Below are 19,119 nucleotides of genomic sequence, written 5' to 3' on the forward strand. Positions count from 1 at the left end.
TACTTCATACACGTCTTATCAACGCGTCCGGCTCTTTCTTTTCTTATCGCAAACACTCGTTTTCTTCATTTCAATATGTGAAAATTAATCAAAAATATAAAAGAAAACTATCCACAATCTAGAAAAGCGCCTCTGGAGAAACTTACTGTTTACCCGTTGTTATTTTTGATAATTAAACTAGATATGTACATTGTATACTGACTGAAAAATACCATAGAAAGAAAAACACCTGTTTAATTAGTCGTATTTATAGTACACTTACAAGCACAGCGTATTAAAAGAAATGGCACAATTTCGAAAAGTAAATGTTTGCCTTCGTGACATGCAAACCTATCTTATTCAATAATAAATGGGACAAATTCGCATATTACATTATTTTCATACGTACATACATATATATTCGACCATCGCAGGAAAAACTTGACCCGATATGTCGAAGCCGTCGGGTACGTCCGGTGTGCGATTACAATGGGAATATGTTTGCCAAGTCTGTGTACATATACATACACACACTGACATAAATGAAAATAGAAGAAAGGAGACCATCCATCCATCCCATGAAAATAATGAAGGAGAGTCGAAAATAAACAGTGTGAGCCGCAACACTTTTGACTCAAGAAAAGCCTCGTGTGTCAACATGTACATACATACATATATATGTATGTATGTACATCGTTTCCATTGTGGGTCCGAATGGCTCTTCTTCAACGTCCAAATATGTGGTTACTATTTAATAGTAGGTGTCCTGTCGACAACCGCAACAAAAGGATAACAATTGTATTGCGACAGGCGAGCGTTGACCATCCTGTATATTTCTATGGGGACGCGTCTCACCTGACGCCCTTCAAAACATTTTCGTAATTATACGCTTCTTACACGCAACATTCAAAATATTGTACAAATACGTTGTTTAAATTTTGTAAGTGTATGTTTACATATACTCTTTGTGGTCAACATTCAATACGCTGTAAATATTCAATACATGTGTATAAACAATAATATAAAATTAACGTTTTTACACTGGCAGATTAATCGGGAATAATATTTATACAGTTATATGATCCGTAGAATATCGAAGGTTATGGTATATATAATATATGTATACATACACACACCTACGCGGAAATGTTGCAATATTTATAGCACACATTTTAATTATATTTGCTTTACCTATGTACGTAGTAACAATAGATTAAGTTTTGTGATCATGCGAAAATTCGAACTCGAGATTTTGACTCATTCGAATCGATTACTGAACACGTTTTCATGATCTAGAAAAAATGTGTGTGTGTGTGTGTGTGTGTGTGTGTGTGTGTGTGTGTGTGTGTGTGTGTGTGTGTGTGTGTGTGTGTTTGTGTGTGTCTATGTATTTTTGGGATTTTTTGAACACCGTTAGTCCTATCGAACTGAAACTTGGTATTGGGAACTGAAATTCTTATAGACACGACGTAAATTTTCTACATAATCCGAATTTTTTCTATATGTAGAAATAAATTCAATGTTTAGTCGTTCTATTTTAGTAGTGTGTAATTATACTATTGTTGTATTAAATGGGTGAGTAGTTCTACTACTACACTATGTGACGTAAAAATAATGTAAACATTTTTTTAATTTAGCGGATGCGGACAGTGCCGAAGGAGAGACATCCCAGGATCTGCTAACGTGCGGAGGCTGTCAGAAGGCTTTCGCGCTGGCAGACATAGTCCGATTCATCCAGCATAAGGTCCTAGCATGCAACAAGGAAAACTTTTCACAATGTTTTCCACAAGGTAATGTACCTAAAAAAAATAATGATCATCTGAAAAAATTTCAAAGAAAGCAATGAAATAAAATGTATCTTTTCAATCAGGTCCCACCACCGACAGGGATTCAGACGAGGGTGGTCGTCCTTTGGGTGTGGCGAATGCACGAAGACCTTCGATCTCGGCACCCATGGGTGCCAGGAAAGGACGAGTGCATACCCCACCACCTGCAAGTCCTGCATTGCCAGCCCCTCACCATCTCCTTGAAGACGGAGCTGCTTCCAGTACGCCGAAGAGGCTGCACGAAGGTAAATTTCGATTCGGTGATACGAGTGCGGAAATTTGTTTTTATATTCAAATTCGAATCGCATTCTTGCGTCGGCATATGGTTATTTAGTGTCCAACTGTTTCAATAACACGTGCATCTCGGTAGACAGCGACGAATTAAATTATGGGCCATCGAATTTGCCAAAGCTGCAAAACTTTCATACAAACTGCTTAAATTGCCTTTTCAGCATGTTGGCAGTTTGCGCAGTTGCAAATCTCAACAAATAAGCTATCAATCGTTCGACATTTCTACATACATATGGCGAATTTATGCAAATTAATGACTGAGATAAATGTATCAAATTTCGGATCAATATGTGATGGTTTTACATTTTTTAACCCACGTTTCAAGCAACGGTCGTTTTTACTTTGTCTAGACCCAAAACATTTAAAGTCAAATTAAAAAAAATCGGCAAGTAAATCTTTTCATCCGACAAATTTGTTCAAAATGTGACGCCGACGAAGTAATTTTAATAAGATTTTCACTACATACCTACATAATTACACAGTGATAGCTTAAAACTCTACTTCAATAGTAGCTTTAATATAGATGAACAACTATTATCTAAATACTTACGTTACGAAAAGTGGAGCATCTCCCTACTATAATTCCTAAGCTAATTAATCAATAATAGTATTTGTGCTCAACTGAAATTTCACTATGAAATTAGACTTCAAATATTACTGTAAAGAAGAAAAGGTATGTTGTATTCTTAGAAATGGTCATATTTTCTTTAGAAAAATCATCAGAGCAAGAAAATTTTTTTTCGTAAAAACATGTAAAAAATATATTAACAATAGAGCGTGTAGCGGAATCCATGTGTAGCCTAAGTCTGATATTAATTTATTATGACCATATTATATGATCTCAATTTTTTTCATATAATTTCAATGATTAACTTATTTTAGATGGAGAAACGACGACGCCCAAGCGGAGAGCGTCCTGTTCCCCCATGGCGTCCAGTTCCTTGGATGAAGACGTCAAACCCAAGATCAAACAAGAATTGCAGATGGACACAAGTTCATCGCCTGAAGATGGTCAAAAGAAGTCGAGAACCGAAGTAGCCGACGCGGAATCCAACACAATGCACAGTGGTAAGTCTCGAGACGAAATTATCTCCTTAAAAAATAAAAATAAATCTATTTTTGCTTCACCCCTTTGTCTCACTGTTCTTTCGCGTCATGTGTGACGTTGATGTCTAATTTTGAACCCTTTTGCGCCCTCCTCGAGTACATTATCTTATTGTCGTGTCAGTCACAGCCTCCGTGTGTCACCGCTACAGTGACACGGCGACGCGTTATCGAACCGGGGCTTCGCAAAAATAATTTCAACCTTTTGTCTCACTGGCAGAGGTGGAGCACTATGTCGAAAACTACGCTACAATAAAAATATCAGGGGTCGAACGGTCAATAAAAAAGCGCAACCGACCCCGCTGGCCACGACTGACATGCCTGACAGGTCTGACAAAAGGCGACACGACTGATGCTGAGGTCCATTTGCATAAGTCCATTCATTCGCTGACCCTCGATCTCTATATCGCGGCATCTGAACAGAAAAACCCTTTGCTCTCCTTTTGTATTCGTTTGTATTTAATACGCAATTTGTTTGAAAATATAGCACAGGTCTATAGTATTCCATTAACCCGTCCCCATTGATCATTTTTTCACAAAATATATAATATATTATTATATATATGTACATACGATTTTCTTAAATATATGTTCATATGTACTTTTTTCAATCATCAAAATCACTTTGCAATTTTTTCAATTTATTTTTAATTTTTAATGTAATTTAATTTAATTTTTCTACTTAAATTATAATTTTGTGCGCTCCTTATTTTTTGTTTAATATGAATCGTATATGTAGCAAATCTAAGTATTCACTCTGATTCTTTCTTGAACATACTAGTTTGTTCATACACGAACTATTGGTTTTTTGTTTAAGTACTAACAGTCAAAAGCTATCTTCAAATAGACTCAAAAGGTGTGCATAGAACTTTTAATCCATGAGATTTCAAAATATTAAGTATTTAAAAGGAAAATCCTATGGGAACCACATTACAATTTTGCTATAATTCCCGTATCCGCTTATTTTTTTAAATATTGCAACCCCGGGTAAGCATACACATATAATACATAGACGATGGGTTAAGCGATTGTTAATACTTAAACTCATGCCTAAATAGTATGTGCAAACCAGTTCGTTTACAGTTTGTTATTTTGTGTATACTATAACTGATCGGTTCGTATATGAACGAAATAGTATGTTCATGAACGAACCGGAGTGAGCACGTGAACTGTTACATATGCATATGTACATTTTGTAAAAGCTTTTTTTATACATGAATTTTATTCGCAATAAATCTTACGTATATTCTAATAGTGTCATATTGATCCATTAATAGTTCCATAAATTGTTTATTAATTTTAACTCAATAAATAGGTCGACGGAGAAATTTTTTCCTTCATGTTTACTCACATGAAATATATTTGCATATAAAAATTAATATACATATTTGTGTGAGTAATGAAATTATTGAGATACTAAACTGCATATTTCAGCCGCACCCTACTCTCAAAAAAAAAATCGCACAACACCTTGACCAAAACAAACGACCATGAAATCGCATTCATTGCAAAGTCCAATTTAACGGTGACATTTGTACCTGCTATATATTTTTCAAGCAACTCACATTATTCACAAGCGTCTGTCTCAACTATTAATTACGATCGCACTATAAACGCGAAAATCCTTCTACCGATACATCGTGAAATGTCACGGTCGCTTTTTCTCAAAACCCACGCCTTATCATTGCTCTCTGTGGATTCTGAGTGTGTGTTGCAACTCTTCTCCCATTGTCTGCGTGGACCCAAAAAGAAATCGTAATATTGCATAATTGCGTATAATGGAATAGTTCGAAAGACCGAGAAAAATACGCGGACGTGCACTTTTTCGATCATAACGCGTATTGTTTGCATCAATGCAACGTTTTCTATATTCATTTTGAAATGACCTCCTACCTCATTTGTAGGACGAGTGCTAGATGATTTATATGCTCGACGGAAAAACATGTAACAATATGTGTATAGCTGTCGAAGAATGTACCACTTTGTACAAATATAGTCTAGCATTGTTCAAATAGATCACTATTTGTTAGTAGTGGATTCGAGGTGCGGACAGGTCACACTTATTTACATACAGACCGATCAAATTGAACCAGACGCTATCATCACGCCCGTTTACACATATAAATACTGCTACGACAATATGCCAGTTAATAATATATTATGTACGTAAGTGGCGAGACGTCTCAAATTTATATCGATTTAGCAATCAATATATTTACTTATATAATAATAATTTCATTGAAATGTTCTAGACAATCAAATAATATCTGCCTATACATATAAATACGTATGTATATATTTAACTTAATTTAAATACGTATACATATTACTTCAAACTAAAATGCATTAAACATCTCTGCTAATTTATTATCTCAGTGGTTTTTCTAACTGTTTTCCAAATTGTGAGTTGTGTAGTTTAAATATATATATATAAAATATTATAATACGGATACAAACTACGTACATACATACATCGATAAAGTAAAGAAAAAAGAAATCAGCAATAATGTATGTATCTATCGCCCCATTTAACAAGTATTCGCTATTCGCCAATGCATTTACATATTAGGTAAGGCGTTTATTTAATCAGTCAGTAAATTCAAATAGTTTTGGCCAGTTATTAAAGTAAATGATCAGTAGATGAAATAAAATTGCTTGCGTGTCAGTAGACAAACTATTAATAGTTATAATAAATGGGCAGTTTATTGATATTGATAGTTATTGATAGCTCAGGATTTGAAATTTAAAGGTCAGTATATTTTTAATGTTATACATAAATGATTTTTTAAAACCAAAAATATGTGAGCGATTAAATAAATATATCGTATATGGACATTTCTACTAACCAAAGTCCTAATTCGTATATGTTTACTGACCATTCAATCAAAAAGTTATTGGCCAATTTTTATTAATAACTGATCAAAAATCTAGTTGCCATTAATTACGTATGACAAAATATTAGATAGTAAAGAAAATTTTTATCTACGAATGCAAACATTCGACTTCATTTATCACTTTGCCTATATAATAATATTTTTTTAAGTACCCCAAAATTATCTAAACAATATTTCAAGCATGTAATAATATTCATGTTTAATTTTCGTCGATTTTACATCGACAATGAACGTCGCGCCGAGTCGTCTTGAAAAATAATTTATAATACGATTACCCCTATACAGGATCCCCAACTTATTGTTAGATAGGAAGATTAAATCTGTGACCCGTGCCAGACACGAGGTCCAAATCATCGAAGGCGATGACGAAAAAAAAAATCAACCCCTTTCAAACAGCACACTAAAGCCCCTCCTCGCGTGTCCATCTGTTATGACATGATCGCGGAGGAAAAATGTCAAGAAAAAATTACCCTTCCTGTGCTCAGTTCTTGTCTCTTGAACCGTAAGGGTTGATAATCTTGAAGGGGTAGCAGAAACACGCGCGTGTCTCGCGTCATTGTTACCTAGAAGGCAACGCGACGTCGTTATTAAGAACGTATTTTTTCAGCCATATCGAAAACACCACGATGATGATTTATATATGCGCGTAAAAAGTAGGATTTGTATACCTGAAAGGATCCGAAAAAATTTAAAAAAAATCATTTGATGAGATGCGTTCTCTTGTGTCTGAAATGAAAGGACGAAATGAATGGGCGTTGTTCTATGATGGGAGCCAGCTGCCGTACACGAGCCAATCGTGACATAAACATATTTATTACTCTTTTAATGTATGCACGTTCGTATTAAAATTATAGCTAAAAAATATCCATGATATCGCTTATTTTTTTTTAGAACTTTTGTTAGTAAGCTTGCATGTGTGTAATTTTACTTATGTATTAATTTCAACGTTGAAGCTTTTATGGATAAATCTGACATCGAATTCGACATGTGATGTTTTAATTTATAAAATTCACAATTGAAATATAATACTTATTAAATTGAACTTTAAATATTCAAAGCTATATTTTAATTTAAATCGTTTGTTTAAAAAATGTAATCAAAAACGCAGTGTGAACAAATCATTCCGTTTATGGACCCGTTCTTGACCGTCGCGCAATCCATCACGCTCGACATGATTTTCATGGCGTGCATTGGTCGTGAAAAAAGCGGACAGATGTCACTACAATAGCCCATGGCACATTCTATGGTTAGAACGATGGTGATGGTGAAACGTCGATCCTCGAGAGATTAACGGGCCGTATGCAAATCGCATGACCCGTTCGTTTGATGCATACCGGGTGGCCTCATGACGCACCCACTACAATTCAGATACAATTTAGATGGTCAAATTTGATTTAACGCCGTTTAAAAAATGGTCCGATAACTTTTTAAGGGTGCTTGTGATTTAAATTTAAACCTTAACGCATTTCACCCTTTCGGTTCGATTATGCTTCGTAATAAATGCTCAAATCTCCTGCCAGGATCCACTAGAAAAATACAATGCTACTATTTAATATTCATCTACATATACACGATATTATTCAAGAATAAGTTGACTATATTTTACTATATACATACGTATACGTATTCCTTTGAATGTATTAGATTCATAAATATTGTATGTAACACATTTAACGAAGTAAATATTCATAATTTCTTTTAACAATTTTAAATATAATTATATATCTATTATACCTATGAATTTATATTCAAATTTTATTCTCATCATTTTTGAGTGGATGTTTTAATATACTAAATTCGAATTTTTTTCTATTGAAATTTAATGTATACAGATTTTTTTCTGTTCAAACTAAATCCTCGATTCATGGAAGAGTACCAAGTCCGTTTTTTGCCGCACACAATACGACGAATTTGATGATCATCGAATAATTGTCGCAATCCGAGCGTTAACCCCGCAACGACGGGGGGTCAGTTTGACCCTTTGCGGCCCCATTGTCCGGCGGCAACCCCTTCAGATGGACCGGGGTCAGAGGCAGGGGTCGTAACGGCATAAAAGATTGCAACCCATCCCACGCGGCCACCCCCCGTCTGTCTGCTTTAAAGTTTATTTCTACGTGGGTGGAGGTGAGCTGTCGCAGCTTTCAATTTCACCAAAATAAATTTCCCAGCCAGTTTTCATCTAAAATAATATAACATTTCATTAAACGAACATTATTGCCGTGAAGTGAAAAATGTATTTTCGAGGGGATAAATTTGGGATTAAGTGACCTTTTTTTTTGCATTTACACGATCATCCCAATTCTGCTTCTTTTTTTTGGCGATAATGGATTTAAACAACACATGTTGACAAGTGTTGCAATATTAGTTTAAAACGCCACTTTCCCTCTCTGGGGGATAAAAAGTGTTTTTTAGGGGGTGAAAGTCGACATCGTGCATAAAAGTAACGTCAGCTGCATATAACTTTAAAACTATGGTAATACTGCGCTTTGCTCATACATACATACATACATACGTATACGTATTCCTTTGAATGTATTAGATTCATACATATTGTATGTATATTTTTTTACATAATTTAGATATATATATATATATATATACATATATATATAATACAATAAATTTTAGACGAAAATGCTTTTTTAGAACCATTGCGGTCTTTTATCGCAGAAAGCTTTTTCCCCCGCGCTTATGACGATGGATATTCGGTCACATATTGACCGCGAATGAATTTTTCTTTTAAACCATGGGGTGTGACCGTAAAATACGGTAAAAATGACAATGTGTGGAGCCAATATTTGCTGCGGATATTTACATAATTAGATGGCGTCACTTTGGACGCAAATGATACACTAAAAAATGACAAATAAATAGGATTATTTGGGGGAAAACATGTACGTACAAGCAGACGTTACACGTATCGATAATATTCTCCAAATTTTTCATTTCTATGTAGGATGTGTTTAAAAATTATGTTATGAAGAAAATTATTAATTTCATTTCCTTTTCATTAATTGTTCACTAGCTCAGAAGGTCCATTTTTAGGATTTTGAAAGACACGGTCGTTTAAATGAGATCTTGAAACAGTGATCTCTTTCTTATTCTTCCCGTTTTTAATCTATTATTTATAGAACCAATCTCACTGTACCTTTTTAATGTCATTTAGACCACACATTGCGCTAATTTAGGTTGTTTGAATTTTTTTCCTTGTCTTGAAAATGTATTAAAATATTATGAGCCCTGTTCCGTTAACTCGATTTCCGCATTTTTCAATAAAAGAATATGCACTTCATTTCATCAGAAGCGTAAACGATAAAAGCGACGCGACAAAACACTGATTTGCGTCAAGTGGACAATTTCTTATTTTTTTTTAAATAATAATAAACCCAAAGAAGAAAAAATAGAGTTAAATAGTAGAGGAATCCTTAGCAAAATGCGATTCCGAAGTGATTATTTCAAATACTTGAGTATTTTCGGTTAAAACCATATTTAAAGTGGCCTAATACATTTGTCCACGGCTGTATATGCGACCTATTATTTGCATTTTTTTTATGATCCTAATCTATATAATATTACATACATATTTATGTACATGTACCTTCAAATGCAAAATCATCCCTTTCTCGTGTACAGAATTTGATATTAAAATAATCGATTTTTGTTTTAAACATATTTACATTTTATATTTTTTATGGTGGATTCAGCTACTGCAGTACAAACTTACATATATACAACCCAAGAGAATTATTCAAATATCTAGCACAGAGTTTTCTCCCAGTTGACACCAACAACTAGAGGTAGACGAGTTGGTTCTTTTGTTCGCGCCTGGCATCATCCCTGTCCAGCTCCGGAAGTCGCCTGCTCTTCCTGTTGGAAAAGCTCGTTCTATTTTCGCGACGCTTCTTCTGTTCTCGCAAAATAACCCGTATAAATTGCTCGAAAATGATGCAACACCCACAACTATCGGTATTGACGTAAAAATAAATATAAATTTAATATGAAATGTTTCATTAATTTTTCATATTATGTATAATATCTAATACTCCAAACTATATTGGATGAATTAATAAATAGATTCGTAAAATAATTTATAATATACCTATACTACCTATTTTTTGTTATTGAAATATGTAAGTAATGTGTTGAACTTTGAGCGCTGTTTGTATTTGTCCAATTGTTCGAGGTTTATGTTACATCAACATTGTACGACATTGAGGACGTACATTAATTTAAAATTGACATGTTATTTTATTGTATTAATTTTGAACGTTATCAAAGTATTTTTGTTTGTACATATGTACACGTGTAAAAATTGCTAAAAATATTACGATTTATATGTACGTATGTACGTATTTTATGTAGACTGTCGTATCGTAGACAGATAATTGTCAATAATGGCTTCAAAAATTACTTGAGCTACGAGCTACTAGGATGCGATAGATAGCCGCCCGACTTATTCTGAACAATAAGAGACAATCAGGTACAATCTGTCTGAGTTTACTGCATTGTTATCTACATATATGTATGTATATATGTACATAGGTTTCTATAATGCGGTATAAAAATTAATTGTTCGGGTAATCCTTTCGCGCGCGAGGTATTACGAGTGGCACTCGTCTTGAATGATATATTTTTTAAGAGTTTTTCTCTGTCACGATGTCCCCACGGGCAGGAAACGGGTGATATAATCCCGGACAGCCTAGTCATAAAATATGACGTTCCCGACTCGAAAGGGTCACTCTTAATACTGTGACTTCAATCTCATATTTTTCATATATGTATGCGCACATATACAAATGTATTATAAATTTATTCTCAATACATACGAATATATGCATTATATAAATTTGGCCTATGTTTTTATGCATATTGACTTCGATTACTTGATTTTATATAAATCAGTTTTCCGAATTGAAACATTCCATATAGTAAATTCAAAACTCAAAACGTGTACATATTTATCATATCATATATGTATGTATGTATGTATATAGTAAATGTTTAAAGTTTGAGTTACGTGGTTGTAAGCGTCGAGTTTCCCTCGACCATCGTCCGCACTATTGCCATTAGCCTTATGGCACAACACACCGTGAATGCTAAATAGGCTCAGCTGAAAGGCTTTTGGGTCTTCTGAATAATAGCCCTCTCCCTTTGCGGGGCTCCTGCCCACTCGTCCATCTCTCAGGAAGCGTCATCCCTCATCCGAGCACCCTAGCAGTCGTCTTGTCCTTGAATACTAATAATCAACGGTTTGTTTTTTTGCATTTATTCACAGAACCCAGCAACTACGTCTGCTCTACTTGCAAAGCGAGGGTACATTCGGCGTGGCGGCTGCTGCAGCACGTGCAGCACTCTCACGGAGTCAAAATCTACGTGGAATCTCCTGGACCTAGTAGCAGCAGCCACAAAGGAAACCACAGCTCTAGCAGCTCATGCTCCACAAGTTCGTGTTCGTCTGGTGGGGCGTCTTTGCCCCCGCCACTGCGACACCATCCTCTGCTGCCACCACCGCCTCCAGATCTACATACACCTTTTGGAGTAGGCGGTCTCCTTAGGCTGCCGCTTGGTGCCAATTTACCACCTCTGACTCATCCGCCTGGTCCTCCAGCGCCGTTGTTCACGAGGCCTTCCCACCACGATCATCGATTTCGCATGGAACAGTTGGTTTCAGAACAATTCAGACACCATGGACTCAATTTAGCAGCTGCTGCTGCAGCCGTAGCGGCTGGCAGTCTACCACCTCATTCGCCCTTTCCGCCACCTTCAGATAGACCTCCCGCTCCTCCAGCACCTCCTAGGGATAGATCTTTACCTCCACCCACCCAGCCTCTATCATTAGAACCACAGCTGGATTTTTACTCGCAGCGCTTGCGGCAACTGGCCGGTACAACCAGCCCGGGGGCGGCCACAGGCAATTCAAGCTCACCTAGCCCCCGGAAGCATTCCCCACCATTTGCTTCCCCTTCTCCGTCTCATCTCTCAACAACACCTTTGACGAACAACAACAACATTAATAACAACAATAACAACAGCAATCCGAGTAGACCTGAAAGTCTAACACCGCCTGAGAAACGATCGGAACTTTCTGCAGCACCCACCAACGCTCCTGCAATCACCACAACTCCTCGCTCGGCTTCAACACCTCCTAAGCAAGCATTGTGTCTCACAAATACACCTAGCGATGCCGTACATTCGTGCGAATACTGCGGAAAGAAGTTTAGATTCCAAAGTAATCTAATCGTACATAGGAGAGCACACACCGGTGAGAAACCTTACAAATGCACCGTGTGTGATCATGCTTGTGCTCAAAGTTCAAAATTAAAACGGCATATGAAAATACATAAAACTCCCGACGATGGAGCAAGTAATGCAGGATCTGTGGAAACTTTAGACGGGGAAGAATCTAACGAAGAAGAAGAAGAGGAAGAGTTGGAAGAAGAGGAAGAGGAAGACGATTATGCAGAAGACGAAGCTGAAGATTTGAGCGTACCGTCTACAGGCCAACCGTCAAAGCATTTAAAACCTTTAAATCATCTCACCCAACCACCCGTAAGTGCTGCTTCATTAGTCGGCGAGTTGATGGATAAATTTGGATTGTCGAACATAGCGCAATACAGCGAAGCATATAAACAGGCTTTGCAAGAGTCTGGCAACGCTCTCAAATGGCAGCTGGCGAATAAAGACCGCGATAATAATAACGGCCTAGGTGCCGTACCTCCTGGAAGTCAGGAGAAGATAAACGGACTCCCACCGACAGCGGCACTGCGTCTCAAAGAGGAGTTTGCAAAAAACATGCTTGGGCAGCCGGGCCCGGGCGGGCCGCCGCACCCGCTCTTCAACCCCTTCGAGAACCCGTTCGAAACCAGCAAGAGAATGAAGCTGGAAATGGAAAGGGGCGAGGGTTGGTGGCTGCCCAATCTGCATGGTCAGCGGCCCCCGGACAATATATTCGAGAGTCTGAAGCCGAGCCCAAACAGCCTGCTTCAAAACCCCCTACTGAAGAATAAAGACAGTAGAAGGAATGACACCTGTGAGTATTGCGGGAAAGTTTTTAAAAATTGCTCTAACCTTACGGTGCACAGGAGATCGCACACAGGAGAGAAACCCTACAAATGCGAGCTATGCTCATACGCTTGCGCTCAAAGTTCAAAGCTGACGAGGCACATGAAGACGCATGGAAGGCTCGGCAAGGACGTGTATCGTTGTCGCTTTTGCGAAATGCCCTTCTCTGTACCTTCAACCCTTGAAAAACACATGAGGAAGTGTGTGGTAAACCAGAGCAAGGGCGGTGCTCCTCTGGGCATCATCTCTGATGACTCGAACGCGTGCAAAGAAGAGGCCACGTGACTCTTCCCGTGGGGTGGTTTCCGCTTGCCGCCCCCAGCCCCGCCGAGTCAGATATTTTAGAAGCAGGTGATTGCTTCTGAAGGATCAATATCACTCTTCAGAGACCTCCAACCAGTGCGAACGCTCTAATCTAGTCTCGAACAAAGGCGCCAAGCATTTGGGCAGCTCTTGTACATATTATATGCAAATACGGGCATTATAATCCGCACATTAATTAAATCAAAAGAAATACATACTAAATTAAGCAAAAAACCAGTGAAAGTTGTCAGCTAGTGTAGCCAATGTGTGTTGTTTATACATATATAAATATGCGATAAGTTATTTAAAATGAAAAAATAAACTGTTTTATAAATAATGATAAAAGACATTTTAGTTACGATCGATTCTGCTTGTCAAATACGCTTGCCGAACGGCTCGTATCGTTTCGTAAATAATTAACTACAATATAAATTATTTTAAAAATTATATTATGTATATTATATATTGTGACTTATTCGAGAAAAACCACAAAAATGGATTATTGTGAAACTCATGCCAAAGTTGTATCCGTTGAATTAAAAAAAAATAACGCAAAAAAGGCGTTCAATTAGTTCTCAAATTGTTGTGTATGTATTTCCTATTAGTGTTAATTTTTTTAATTCAATATTGTAAATAATTTCTTACGCGCAATTATATATTTAAATTTTAAGAATAGATGATAGGGTTAAACAAAACACTTATACCATTACACGCATATGTTTTTTACGTTTTTTCGTTTTCCAACTCCCTTTCTGTAGATTTGTAATTTATTTTCGGAACGATTTTTTAATATTATCATTATTATTTTTACTTTTATTGTATAATATTTGTACAATACCAGTGACGGACGTTAATGTTTAAGACTGAATTCAGAATTCCAGTTAATTTTTAAATTGTTTTAAATCAATATTATGAATTCGATTCCATTAAAAGCTACTGTAACCCAGTATACGTACTTAATGTAATTTAATTTAATTTTAGAGTTACTCGTTCGTTCGTACGCGGCAAACTTAACGCTCAGAGTTAAACCGAATTTATTAAAATGCAAAGTAATTGTTGATGACGTGTCGAAATACTAGTAAAATCTCATTTATATTTTCTGTTAAAAAATCAAAAAAATATATTATATAACGCCTACATTTTTTTCTACGTTATTTTAAATAAATTATATTCTTACATTCCATTTTTGCAATATCGATTCCATTTTTTCGATGTCTTATAACTATTACTTTGCAAGGTTTATCTTTGAACATTTTCCATATAACCACCAATCGTACACTGTAATGATGATTTGTTGTGATATTTTATCACCTTTTTTTTATTATTAAAAAAAGCATTTAAGTAATTATATATATTGCGATAATCTCAAATGCCAGTATTAAAATACCTATTGAGTCGTATTTTTTACTATTTAAATAATAAAGTATGTATTTTTTAGAAAATTACCATTATTTTAATTTTTATTTTTTATTTTGAATCCCTCGTTTCGTTGAACCATGTAAAATTTAAATTCTGTTTTATTTGTTTTCATTGCATAATAAAATCTTTCATTTGTTAAAAAAATTATTTCTTTTCTTTGAATCCTTTTTTCTTTCCTTTTTTTACCCGTTTAATTTGCACTCATATAACATTATTTCAGTACTTCTCAAGCAACAAATACCAAATGAGCTTTCTGTTGAAGCAGAATATGATCTATCACTATAAACAAATTTATGTTTATGTATTGAAAATTATTAAAATGCAAAAATGGATTTGTTTGAGACGACAAATACAAGAAAAAGAAGTAAAGATGCATTAAATAGATTTTCGTTATTACAAAATATTACTTACATTACTAATTTTGACTTGCATTTTTATTGAATAATATAAATAGTAAAATTTCATATTCATTTAATAAATTTCACTCATTATTTATCATAACATAAAATAATTTAAAATTTAACTGTAGAAATTATTTATCTGTATATTAATTAATCTGCAATGAATTTAAGATTCAATGAAGGTTGAAGGCTTCTTTACTTGCAAAAAAAGCTGTTAAAAATAAACCAGCCGATCAAAAATAATTACGAAATCAAACTAAAATATATTTACCTTTTTTCAAGTTTTACTAGACTAACAGGGTTTGACGAATATTTAAGTAGATAAATGTGTAAAATAAAAAAAAACTCGATCCTGTGTTTATCAACAACAGGGTAAGGGAAAATAGCAATTAAAATTTAAAACCGTTTAATTTCGATTAACTTGTCTTTTATAATAAAATGTACATATTCCGAATTTAATGCGAAGCAAAAGATATATTATAAAATCGCAAAACAGAATAAAGAAAAAAAATTCTGAAATGAAATTTAGCATATCTTTAGCGTTTATAAATTATTTTTTTTAGTATATAAAATTGTATTGTAAGTAAAATAAATTCCAAACGTATGAATGTTTTATTCAAAATTTAAACACAATAAATAAATTAAAAGAAACATTCGAGATATTTGGAATTTTGTAATCAGAGTAATAGTTTATTTAACTATACATATTATTATATACATATAGTCGATCTTTGATGAGTTCCTTTTAAATAATAAATGTTGCATATTTTTAAGGTAACGTGTAGTAATGTGTACTTAATATTTATTATTATGTATATTTTAATACTGAAACGTAATACGATATTTTCACCGAAGATTATTAACTGTACAATAGTCGATGAGTCAACCAAAAAGACACTCGTAAATTCGAACTCTTAAAAGAAATAGTTAAAATTTAAATAGTACAACAATTTTTCGAGATTGAACTTATTAAATGAAAATTATCTTGAGCTTAATATAGAAATAATGAATTTTATTTGATATTTATACATGTTTATAATAAGTTTTATTAGCAATTTCAGTATTTGCTCAATGTGTTTCGTTACAATACATACATACATACATACATATATATTTACAGGTTGTATAGCGTGAGTTTAGTACAAAAAGTCTTTTTTGGTTAATAAATTAAATAATACAATTGGAATAGTAAAATAATTATAATATAAATTTAAAATCGCCAATTAATTATTGCACTTCCACATATTTTATACCATTTTAATTTATGAGCCATTTTAAACTTCAACACACTCGTTCCTAAAACATTCCCATATAGCTCATATGTATACCCAAATAAATCAATCCAGGGTGAGATATGTACATATGTATATCCGAGATTCTCAGAAATGTAGATACATATAATTGGTTCGTGTGTGTCGTTTTGAAATGAAACACCTCGTGTATATAAAAATATTTTGTTAAATGTAAATCCAAATCCCGTGTACATTTGTTATTTTAAACTATTGAAAATCAAGTATAGTTTGTAATTGATAAATTAAATGTGGTTGTAGATGTTAACACTTAAATGAATAATAAAATAAATAAAAAAATGCATTTGAACTTATTATCATTGTAACTGTTGTATTGAAATAAAAACTCATGCGTTCTCCATTTTGACAATGATGAAAATTTAAATACCTACTAATAAAAAATTGATGTGTTTAATTAAAATTAAGCGATAAAACAATTTACAACAGATGTCATATTATGGTCACAAAATAAATTAAAAAGGATCATACAATTTGTTTTATTTATGACTGTGTGCTACCTTCATATAAAATTAAAATATAATTAAATTTTATTCAACAAAATTTTGCGGTCTTTTATTTATATTCGAGAAAATTTATCCCTCATATTTGAATATATATATATATATATATATATATATATATATATATATATATATATATATATATATATATATATATATATATATATATATATATTTATATATATATATATATATATATATATATATATATATATATATATATATATATATATATATATATAGATATATATATATATGTATGTGTATATATATATATATATATATATATATATATATATATATATATATATATATATATATATATATATATATATATATATATATATATATATATATATATATATATATATAGACAGAAAGCGGAACACGTGGGTGAGAAGTATGACAAGGGTAGTGGACATAGTGGATAGAGTGAAGAGATTGAAATGGCAATGGGCGGGTCACGTAGCTAGGAGGATGGACGAAAGGTGGACAAAAGAAGTGCTTGAATGGTACCCGAGAGAAGGCAAAAGAGTAAAAGGAAGACCGCAAGGAAGATGGGTGAACGAAATTAGGAAAATGTGCGGAATGAGATGGATGAGTGTTGCGCAAAACAGAGACGAGTGGAAGCGTGTTGGAGAGGCCTTCATCCTGTATTGGCGATTGGCTGTAAATGATGATGATGATGATGATGATGATGATGATGATGATGATGATGATGATGATGATGATGATGATGATGATGATGATGATGATGATGATGATGATATATATATATATATATATATATATATATATATATATATATATATATATATATATATATATATATATATATATATATATATATATATATATATATATATATATATATATATATATATATATATATATATATATATATATATATATATATATATACAGTCGTATGACAACGAATTACTAACACCCGCGTATTTACCCTATTTTGTGTACCTGCGCCGTCTTAAGTAACATTTTGGGTTGGTTTTTTTTGTAGACCATTCATTGTATCCTATTCTATGTATTTAGAGAAGGATAGGATGAGTAGTGTTTATACAAATAGTTTAAAAACCGAACAAGTGCAAATACACAGTTTGGCTTTGAAATTCGTTTGGTGTAGACGTGTGCTTTCACTGGGAGAAAAGTTAGTTTTGAAGAGATTTTTGCTTTCCTGTATATTATCGATATCATTGAAGTAAGTTAAAGTGTTTAAATTTTTTAAATGTGACTTAATTATTTGTTTAAATTGCTTGTGAAAAAACCCCCTTTCCTTTTTAGATGGGAAGAAATAAAGATTTATCTATGGAGAAAATCTCCAATATTTCCACATTATTAAATACTGGGAAGTATTCTATACGATATATTGCTAAAGATCAGGGGGTTAGCGTTTTCAGTGTGCATAAAATTAGCACCCAACTAAAAAGAGGTGAAAATCCTACGGTCACCAAGCGTAAGAATTGTTGTGGCACTCGAAAATACGGTCCTCGAGTCGATCGATATATTATAAATACTGTTGAGAAGGATCGGTTTGCCACAAATAAAAAAATCCAGACGAATTTACGGGAGCGGAACCGAAATATCGACTCGGACAATACAACGCCGTGTCGCAGACGCGGAGATGGCAGGCAGGCAGCTAGCTAAAAAAACGCTTTTGACGCCAAAAATGAAGAAAGCCAGGCTCAATTTGGCTAATGAGCATCGCCACTTCACCCTCGACGATTGGAAAGGGGTAATTTAATTGAAATTAAATTATTTGTTTAATATTTTTTGAATGAATCGAATTAATCGATGTTTTTAACATTTTTAAGGTTCACTTCTCTGACGAGTCGTCAATTCAATTGATGACACCGACTCACCAATACGTACGTAGGCGAGTCGGCAAGCGGTATAATGAGTCCTGTGTCATAAAAAATGTGAAACACCCGCTTTCACTCATGATTTGGGGCTCAATTAGTGCGGAAGGTCGGGGGCCATTGTATTTTGTAGAAGGGATGATGAATGCTTCGCAA

General features: G+C 34.0%; 1 protein-coding gene across 1 annotated transcript in view; it reads left to right on the plus strand.

Moving 5' to 3' along the window:
* The window catches only part of Cph (BCL11 transcription factor chronophage), a 48,363-nt gene extending 33,348 nt beyond the window's left edge, over nucleotides 1-15,015 (plus strand). The window contains exons 2-5 of the mRNA XM_077437031.1: nucleotides 1,617-1,769; nucleotides 1,850-2,050; nucleotides 2,979-3,164; nucleotides 11,370-15,015. Coding sequence (XP_077293157.1) covers nucleotides 1,617-1,769; nucleotides 1,850-2,050; nucleotides 2,979-3,164; nucleotides 11,370-13,441 — 2,612 coding nt within the window. The 3' untranslated portion in view covers nucleotides 13,442-15,015. The remainder of the gene's footprint in view (nucleotides 1-1,616; nucleotides 1,770-1,849; nucleotides 2,051-2,978; nucleotides 3,165-11,369) is intronic.
* The last annotated feature ends 4,104 nt before the right edge of the window (nucleotides 15,016-19,119 follow it).

The sequence above is a fragment of the Arctopsyche grandis genome, chromosome 8 (assembly GCF_051622035.1).
Source record: "Arctopsyche grandis isolate Sample6627 chromosome 8, ASM5162203v2, whole genome shotgun sequence".
Taxonomy (NCBI): domain Eukaryota; kingdom Metazoa; phylum Arthropoda; class Insecta; order Trichoptera; family Hydropsychidae; genus Arctopsyche; species Arctopsyche grandis.